Below are 10000 nucleotides of genomic sequence, written 5' to 3' on the forward strand. Positions count from 1 at the left end.
AGACACACAAGGTACAGTATTCTGCTATTACAGTCCTACTGTGTAGTTAAGAGTGACGGAGAAGGGATGATTATCTCTGTGTGACAACTACAGGAGATGTAATGATGTGAGCTTTAGAGGACTGGGTATGAGGACACAGCACAGACCTAAGGCAGAGCTCTGTCTCGCTCAGAAAAAATGTATAGGCAAGACACTCATTTGACATTACAAAAACAGAGCAGTGATGACAGGCATGGTGATGGACGAGGTGCGATGTAAAACTGAACTGTCACCGGGTACCAGGCTGGTGATATACCCTCTTTTGACGCGACCCCCCCGCCTCCCCACCTGCGTCGCACAGCTCCGTGAGTCAGCGCACGAACACACACACAACGGTCATTCCGTTTCCATGGCGACTGCGCAAGCTGAGGGCAGAATCTACGGTGTTTAGGCAGCACTGATGCAAGAGGAATTTCAATGATGGGAGGATGGGTAAGACAGAGTGGAAATATAGGCTCTTTCCTCTAAAATACATTCCATACTGAAGGAAAACTTCATACTGGGTTAGAGTTGGGGAAGAGAGATTTCATTTGACTCAAAATCGAGAGCTTGGGAATGACTATAAGGTTATATCTGCAAAAAGATAGATCTGAGATAATTGGCTTTAAAGTTCTGAACCCTCATTGGTTTGAATGGGGCCAGCAGTTTTTATCTTGTATTCTTTTGAACTTAACATAAATTGGGGGTATTTAGAGTACTATAAATGTTATAGAACAAGCCTATAACAATAACTCCATTTCAACAAAAATGCAGATAGAACCTTATAGTCCCAAGCTCTCGAAATGTCAGAAGTTTAGTTTTTTTTAAAACAGAAAGACAAAATTGTTTGCAACAAAAACGTTAATTATAAATGGCAGATATAAGAGCGAAGTTAGCATTTAGAGTGAGGTCATGGCTTTCTAAATGTCCACTCGATTGTTGTGTCTCTGAAACGTTCAAGTTAAAATGCTAACTGAGAGAGGGGAGTCATAATTCGTGCTATGTGGGGACTGGAGTGCGCATAAAGAACAAACATTGGTTCTTGTGGCGCTGTTAGTCCAACCCATGTAACCCATGGCTTAATGAAGCGTGTGAGCTGGAGGGAAAGTTCATGATTGTCAACAAAGAAAGATGATAATGAAAATGGAATACTGTACCTTAAGCATTCATTTCCCATTTGTAGTTTTAATCCCCAATCTTACTTTAGCTCAAGCCCAATGCCCATGGAATGCACAGAGAGTGTGATTTCACCATTTTAACAACGTTTTTATTGAAATAAAATTGGATTTAGTCGTAAAAAAAAAACGTGAACAAGTTTTCTCCCAGGGTACAATATTTTTACAAAGAAATGGATAAAACAAAAACAGAAGCAAAATGAAAATGTCTCGTCAAAATGGGGATAACTGCAGCTTTAAATACAGCTGAACACAAGCAACATGGAACACTGAACTGCAATGCCTCCTGGGTACTCTAGTGTAGCAAACATTATGACGCTCACTTGAAGCATGACAATAACAGTACTACATCCTGTATTCAAATGTGTGTGTGTGTGTGTGTGTGTGTGTGTGTGTGTGTGTGTGTGTGTGTGTGTGTGTGTGTGTGTGTGTGTGTGTGTGTGTGTGTGTGTGTGTGTGTGTGTGTGTGTGTGTGTGTGTGTGTGTGTGTGTGTGTAATTTGATTGTTAGGGAATTTTGCTGGTGAATGCAGGCATCACTAACAAGGACAACTGAGTGGCTCAGTTACTCACAGAAAATGAATGTTCTCCATTTGAGTAGAAATCACACACAGGACATGTTTCAATCAGAACAAACACATGATGAGTAAAACAAAAAATACAACAATAGCAAACATAGTTTGTTATTCACATATGTACAACTTGCATATTACTACATCATACGATTGTCTCCAAATCATTTTAAAGAGGCCATACGAACAAAGCAATCTTGTTTTTTTGGTATACTCTCCAACAGATACTACTGCAAAACGCAATCAACCTTGGTCTCCTGTTCTTTCTTTTCAGAGCCTCTCGTTTCACAGTGGATGTGACATTATTCACAGCTTGCCGGGGCCTCAAGTCCATTACTCATAAAGGTGCCATACCACACTACTTATGAGCATGAATTTAACCACCCCACATATGTACATTAAATAAAGCAAGGCACTCTCTGTGTACAGGCGAGCGGGGCTGGAATTACCTGCCATTAATCTGTGCAAACAATTGACTTAAGCCCCAGTAAATGTAGAGTCCTTTTTCAATGGCCTGACAGGATGTGCAGTGGCAGGCTTCACAATAACACAAGGTGTCTGAAAGGACCTTCCCTTGTCGTTAAGTGTGCTTTTCTTTTTTTCTATGTCTCCCTTCCTTCCCCTTCGCTATCTACCCTTTGGTGAAAGGTTTGAATTATTTGGAAGTGAAAACATAAAAAAAGTGCAGTTAGCCCAATATTATACTATCCAGTGGTAGCCAACAGACAATAAAAATGTCTGAGGAATTCACCAGCACTTTGTCACACTCAAATGAACAAACTCAGTGTGAAAGGAAATAGAATCCTGCCATAAAGAGAGACTTTAAAACCAAATTATTAAAATATACGGAATGACTCTGTGTGGGGCAGTGTAGGTGCCCAACCAAAGATATGCCTCCTGTAAAATAAACACAACACAAAAACATAAGCTCCTTCATTTAAAAAACATAAGCTCCTTCATTTAAACCCCCTCAAAAGGTTGAGATAAAATTAAATATTTCCTTCTTAGCGTGAAAGTGTAGTGAGTCCATTTTAAGGTGAGGAATTTTTTAAAATGACAAACATAAACATAATAAAAAATAAAAATGAGAGATGAAAAGGCAAGCCTGCGCTGATTTGGGAAAGGTAGTGGCGTGATCGCTGTGAGAGAATGAGTGATCAGTGCAGCTTTGGTAACAAATCTCTGTGATTCAGTCCCATCTCTACCAAACCTCATCGGTCCACATAATGTTCCTGTTGTACCCTGCTGTGGGGAAGTAGTCGCCTACCTGTTTGTTGCTGTATTTCGGCGGGTTTGCCTTGTAGCTGTAATCCGAATATTGATCGGAGCCTGTAGAGTTGTTGTCACCTGTGCCCACAAAGGTGTTGGTGGCGGGCAGGTCCTGAACGGCTTGGTGCTTCTTGGAGGCAGAGGGGGACTGGGGCTGCAGCTGGATGGAGGGCAGTGGGGAGTTGGAGCGATAGTGTCTGCCCAGGTCGGGGCTGCCCGGGGGATAGTTGAGGGGCAGGTGGATCCGGGGACTGTCATTGACACTATCGTTTATGAGGTTGAAGTTGAGGCCCTTCTGGAGGCTGGCCTCTTCGTCCTCCTCCAGTGGCTTGGTGGGCTTGGGCACCTTGCCCTTCTTGCTCTTTTTGCCCTTGCCATTCTTGGGCCCTGCTTTGGGGGCATACAGGTCCTTGCTCTCCTTCTTGCCCGCCTGGTAGCCACTCTTGGTGTCCTTCTGCATGCGATGACGGATCACCACCACCACCACAATGACCAGGATGACTCCGGCGATGCCCGCTAGGCTGCCATACAGGATGTTGCTGCGCTGGGCCAGCGCATAGTTGGGGTCCCCGGCAATGTCTCTGTCCAGAGGAGTGTAGAGGCTGTGACCCACCAGAGACTCGATCAGGGTGATGTTGCCCATGGTCTCATTGACGAAGATGTGGACCAGGGCGGTGGTGTGGCGTGGTGGCTTGCCTTTGTCGCTCACCTTCACCACCAGACGGTGGAGCCCGTTGTGCTTGCGGGTGAACTCCTGGGCCAGGGTGATCTCCCCATTGTTGGACGAGATGTGAAACAGTCCGTAGGGGTTCCCGCCGGTAATGCTGAAGACCAGCTCGGCGTTGGGTCCCGTGTCGATGTCTTCGGCCTCCACCACTTCAACGCGTGTCTCGGGGGTCGTGAGAGGTGGGAGGTACTTGTAGGAGGAGTTAGAGGGCTTGGTTACGTAGGGGGAGTTATCGTTCTCGTCCAAGACGTTGATGGTCACACCCACGTAGGACGACCTGGGAGGGTCACCGGCGTCCACAGCCCTGAGGCGGAAAGTGTATGTGCTCTCCTTCTCACGGTCAAAGGATATGCTGGAGAGGATAGTACCTGTGCCATTCTGGATGACAAACTTGCCATTGTCGGGCTCCACCGAGAGTCGCACAATGGCGTTCTCCCCCTTATCTGCATCAATGACCGTCACCATGCCAACAGGGCTGAGCGGAGGCATGTTCTCCAAGACGGAGAAGCTGTAGCCGCTCAACATGAACTTGGGGTCGTTGTCGTTACGGTCCAGCACCTTGACCACCACCGTGGCCGTCCCCCTCAGGCTAGGCGAGCCCTTATCGGCTGCCGCCACGTGGAACTCGTACTGCTCCCTGTGCTCACGGTCCAGCGTATTCCTCACGTGTACCTCTCCCGTTTTGGGGTCGATCTCAAAGAGCCCCTTAGTGGTCGAGTCCATGATGATGCTGTAGGTCAGCTCTGCGTTGGACCCACTGTCCGCATCTGTGGCCACCACATCCAGGACCTTATCACCTGGCTGATTCTCCTCTGCAAAGTCCACCTCAAACAGGGTGGGGGAGAAGACAGGGGCATTGTCATTCATGTCGGTGACTTGCACCTTCAGGGAGTTTGTGCTGGACAGTGCAGGGTTACCGGAGTCCACCGCTACTATTTCAATCCTGTAGTCCTTGATGCGCTCATAGTCTAGCAGGGTCGTGGTCTGCAGGAAGTATTTCCTCTTGCGGTCGTTAGCTGACTCGCTGGCGGGCCGCAGCTGGAAGGGGACGTCCCCGGCCACCACACACGTGACCACAGCATTCTCCCCTTCATCACGATCTGACACCTGCACCAGGGCTACAGGCGTGCCGATGGGCATGTCCTCTGAGATGTTGGCCACACCGTCGTGGTGGGTGACCAGGCCGATGCCACGGATCTCGATGGCGGGTGCGTTATCGTTCTGGTCCTTGACGTTGATGGTCACCAGGACTTTGGAGCTCTTGGAGTTGGGGCCGCGATCCTTGGCCACCACAAAGAACTTGAGGAAGCTCTCCTCCTCTCGGTCCACCAGCCCCTTGACGTAGATGATCCCTGTGGAGCGGTCAATGCGTAGCAACCTCTGGACGGCATCGGAGGCCTGGTGCAGGCTATAGTCGATCTCCCCGTTGGTACCCATGTCAGCGTCATTGGCTTTCACCTGGACACGCGCACACACACAAACACATAAAAGATTAGCCTTTAGCTTCTGCAACCTACCGTTTACAAAACCACGAAACAATTGTATTCCCCGTAATTTATGTAAATGCCTCTAAATTCACTCCTAGATTGTATCAACGCCTTGATTCTCCTCATAGCTCAAGTTCATGCTCTGTTTCATGCATAATGGACTATCAAAACTAAGCATGCGCAGCCCCACATAAACATCTAGTGATTGTCACATGGGTCATTGGCAGTTAATGGGGAAATGACTGAGAGTGTTAATGTTCCTCCCATTATCAAAAGGCCATTGTTCCTACAGGGGTCAATAGGAGGAGATAGAGTGACAGAGATTGGTGGCAACGGATTGACTTGGCCCTGCCTCTGTACTCCTTGCCAAAACAAGAAACTTCCCATAAGCTTCTGAGAACAGCCTTCCATTAATACATTAGTACATTATCTCCGTAATCTACACATGGGGGAATATCAACTCAGTGAGTTTGGCTATAAGGATCCTAATACATTTTATTGAATTATAGGCCCATGATTACACAGTATAAATGGAGGTGTCTGTGAGTAGATCTGGTGTAAATGGACTGGGAAAATGAGCGAGGTGTCATTTAGAATGGAGGTAAACTGTCGGACCCAACCTTACAGTGTCACGCTGACACCTTACCACCTGACACACCAAAATCCATTTCAGTCATCTTTCTAACATTACTCATCCTTAAACACACCTTGCAAAACACCGTATCACTTACCCCATATGACAGTCAAATAGAATGCCCCAGCACTCCCATTACCGAGCCATGCATGACTTAATGTGACTCAGACATCAGATTATCCATGGGGTTTATTGGTATTAATGCTCTATGTGACTCATTCCATTTCATCCTCCACAGAAACCCCAGAATGCATTTCACTTAACAGGCATTTTGGAGAGAATTCCTTTGAGAAAGCAGAAATGCTTGATTGACACGTCTGACCTGTTTAAGTCGTCAAATTAGACTATTTTTCTACCCTTGCCGTTCATTTGCCACTGCTCCCTTAGCAAGATCATGAAGGGAGAAAACACTATTTGAAAACATCTTGAACGCATGGACTAACTGTTGACTGAGAGATTAACAGTATTTATACACATTTTATGCCTGGACACTTCGTCTCAAATTGCTCCTGGAACCCGGCCAACTGTAGGGCTCGCCTTATCGGCTGTGTCGCACTGCAATCCAATATGCCATTCTCAGAACCTGTCAATAATTCACTAGTGTTTTGTAAAACCGGTGGTTAAAGTGACAGTGGAAAGAGGAAGAAAAATCCATTTGCTGAGGAGAATATGATTTGGTTCCATCGTTTCCTAAACCTTAACCCTGTTATTTTGTATCGGTGCCCAGGCCCCATGGGAAATAGGGGGCCTAATGTAATGAGGGTGCTTGTCAAGTGGAGTTTGAGGGCTCTTTGGATCGTAGTGTTAGCTAGTTCACCAGTTCCTCTCACCGTCTCTTCACCAGATATAAATTGAGAAGTATAAATATGGTGTGGGGAGTTGAATAGCTGAACCACAAAGTCTGAATTTAAAGATTCACTTAGTTACTCTAAGTGAATCTACTTCATTGCGCTTTTGACCGAAACAAATGTCCCCACAGCATGAAACGGCAGTTATTTTCATGTGTGAAATGCTCTGAGAGAGGGAGAGAGATATCAACTTTGTGACTGAGTCTATGAGTGTATCTCTATCTAACTCTGGAAAAAAGTGTCTGCTAAATGACTAAAATGTTTAAAAAAATCTTCAAAGAAATGTAAAGTATATAGAATCTCTGTATGTACTGTACTGTAGGTATCTCTGTGTGTTTAGTACCTGCAAGACTGAGTGTCCCACAGGGCTGTTCTCAGCCAGCTCAGCCTCATAGTGGCTCCTCTCAAACTTGGGTGCGTTGTCGTTCTGGTCGGTGACGGTCACCCTCAGCAGGGCGCTGCTGGCTCGTGGTGGTGTGCCCCCGTCCACCACACGGATGTTGAGATCGTACGAGTCTTTCTGCTCGCGGTCCAGGTTGCCCATGACGATGAGCTGCGGCTGCTTCTCGTCTGTGTCCTCGGCCACCTGCAGGCTGAAGAGCTGGTCGGCGTCAGGCCCGGCGCTGAGCGAGTACTCGGCCACGCCATTGTGGCCCGAGTCCTTGTCGCTGGCCATGGGGATGGAGAAGAGCGCCCCGATGTGTGTGTTCTCTGGGATGGACAGCATGAGGATGGGCGAGGTGAACTGGGGTGTGTTGTCATTGACGTCCTGCACCTCGATGCGGCCCTCGATCAGCCGCGGTCCCTGGCCCTGCTTCAGGTCCGTGATGGACACCTCGAACTCCAGGAAGCACTTGTCGCCCTCGAACAGGTTGCGGCAGTCCCGCAGTGTCTCACGGTCGATGGGGACCTCTGTGGTGTAAATGTCTCCCGTCTTGCCGTCCACGCGCAGGTAAGGGGTGCCCACCTCCAGCTTGTACAGGTGGCCTGAGTCGGGCAGGCCCTCGTCCGATGCCAGGCTGCCGATCAACGTGTTGGGCGGCTGCTCCTCGAGCATCCGGTAGAGAATGTCAGTGGGATCGGCGGCACAGCAAACCAGAAGCATGGCCGCCAACACCAGCGTGGCATCCCACCTCAGCACCATCACTCCGCTTGACTGGAAACGCATCGGTCTGCAAGAAAGAAAATGAGAAAGACAAACAAACATGATTAGAAATGGCCTCACTCATCTTCTAAAAAGGTCCGGACAACTTTTAAAGACACTTGGGTAACTCTTCGGGATTTATGACAGGTCTCGTTTGAATTTATTGCAATCTTTTTTACACGAGACACTTAATGTGTCTGAAACAATTACTTGAGTGAGATGTCTGTTTCGCGAGAGTTCGAGCCATGTCCAATCCATAAAACGGACTCAACCTTGTATCTCTGCCAGGTACTTCAATGACATATGCAGCAGTAGACTAAGGGGATGGAAAAGGATTCCACTGCTACTGTTGTCTACCTCCTCCTGCTAATTCTGGACATTGACAACATTAGGTGTCCTTCAGCTATTCCAAGGCTACCAGACATTGCGTACAGCTCACTAATTTGGACTTTGAAACTGAATATGCCACTAAAAGGCAGCAACTAGGAAAATCATATGTGGGGGCAAATCCCAGGGGTTTTGTTTTTCAGCGCCGATGATATCACAACGAAAAGCAACCCAATCAAGTCCTAATTGAACACACGGTAATTTACACACAAAGCAACTCTCCTTTTGATTCTTAACCTCTTTCCTCCTTTATTAATTATCTCTCTGTTTCAGCACATTGCTTTGATCCCCATTTCCCCACTTCCCTGTTCTCCCCTGGCTCTAATTCACTTCCCTGTATATGTTCTCTGCGTGTGGAGAGTCTCATGCTCGCTGCAACCGGGGAAAGGAGACAGGTCTGCGGGGGTTAATCTGTGGAGTTTTCCACATCCTTGTTTTTGAAAGGATGCCTTCTAATCATCCCCCCAATCCCCACCCTTCTCCTCAGATGATCTGTAGGGTCTAGCATGCTGAATAAAGAAAGGAAAAATGATTTGCCTTCTCTTCCTCCTCATCTTCCTCATCCTCCTCTTTGTATATATAGGTTCCTGTGTGTGTGTGTGAGCGTGCACGTACACCATTGAGAAGATAAGAGAGGAGGAAAATAAACCTTCATTTCCTGGAAGTCTGGTCCCCTGGAGTATAAGGGGCTCTTTAATGAGGCAAAATAATAAGAGAGAGAAAGAGAGACATGGAGTGGGACAGAGAGAGAGAAAGAGAGATAAACACACTCATATCAGGAGGGAGCAGTTGTTTGTTCCGTGTGACGCTCATTGAGATGAGAAATATTACACACCATGCCTAAACATATATGTGCACACACACACACTTTTTCTCACACGCGCACGTGCATGCACACACACACACAATAAATGACATATGGGCTTCTCTAGCATATACCAACAGAACACTCCTCATACCCAGGCAGGAGAGATGTACTAATGAGGCTGCTGAGGAACAGGGGCTCCACTCTATGATTGAGGGTGAGCAAGTGGGAGAGAGACTCATTTCTGTAGTCTAATTCTGGGTCTGCAAATGACAGCTCCTCTTTTCCCCTGATGACACTCACACAGGCAGAATTATAAAGTGTGTGTTCAGTTTGTGTGTGTGTTAGAGTGTGGAGGGCTTTTCAGAGGTGCAAAATACCTCCCCCCCTGGCCTCAGGCTTACCTCTCCACCTCTCAGCAGGTCAGGTATTTCACAACTCTGAAGAGGCCAGGGAGAACAGGCTGCATTGAAATCATTCTGTACCGCTGGTGGGGGAAAAACACTGAGGTCCACGAAAAACCCATCCAACCTACTGACCTCATCGTGGAACTGCTTAGTGAAAACCTAGAGAGGCCATAGCTGGTGACAGAGATCAAACTGGAAAGATCAGTTATCATCACGCCACTGTAACAGAGGTGTGTACATACCCATGTCGCAGATATTAAATATCATATTACGCAATACGAGAAGTGTGTGAGGATCTGTGTGTATTGTTGTGTGTTGTTAGATGTAATTGCACTGTTGGAGCTTAGAAACACAAGCATTTCGCTTCCCCCGCAATGACATCTGCTAAATATGTGTATGTGACCAACAACATTTGCTAAATATGTGTATGTGACCTATAACATATGCTAAATATGTGTATGTGACCTATAACATATGCTAAATATGTGTATGTGACCAATAAAGTTTGATTTGACTGGTTTCATTATG

The 10000-nt window shown here is 46.9% G+C and overlaps 1 protein-coding gene across 3 annotated transcripts in view; it reads right to left on the reverse strand.

The window, feature by feature from the left end:
* The window catches only part of LOC118381005 (protocadherin-1-like), a 460820-nt gene that overhangs the window by 440513 nt on the left and 10307 nt on the right, over positions 1 to 10000 (reverse strand). For all 3 annotated transcript variants that reach the window (XM_052513331.1, XM_052513320.1, XM_052513338.1), the window contains exons 2-3: positions 7073 to 7901; positions 3032 to 5218 (exon numbers count right to left, since the gene is read on the reverse strand). In XM_052513331.1, the coding sequence (XP_052369291.1) occupies positions 3032 to 5218; positions 7073 to 7897 (3012 nt within the window). In that variant the 5' untranslated portion in view covers positions 7898 to 7901. The remainder of the gene's footprint in view (positions 1 to 3031; positions 5219 to 7072; positions 7902 to 10000) is intronic.

The sequence above is a fragment of the Oncorhynchus keta genome, chromosome 4, assembly GCF_023373465.1.
Source record: "Oncorhynchus keta strain PuntledgeMale-10-30-2019 chromosome 4, Oket_V2, whole genome shotgun sequence".
Taxonomy (NCBI): domain Eukaryota; kingdom Metazoa; phylum Chordata; class Actinopteri; order Salmoniformes; family Salmonidae; genus Oncorhynchus; species Oncorhynchus keta.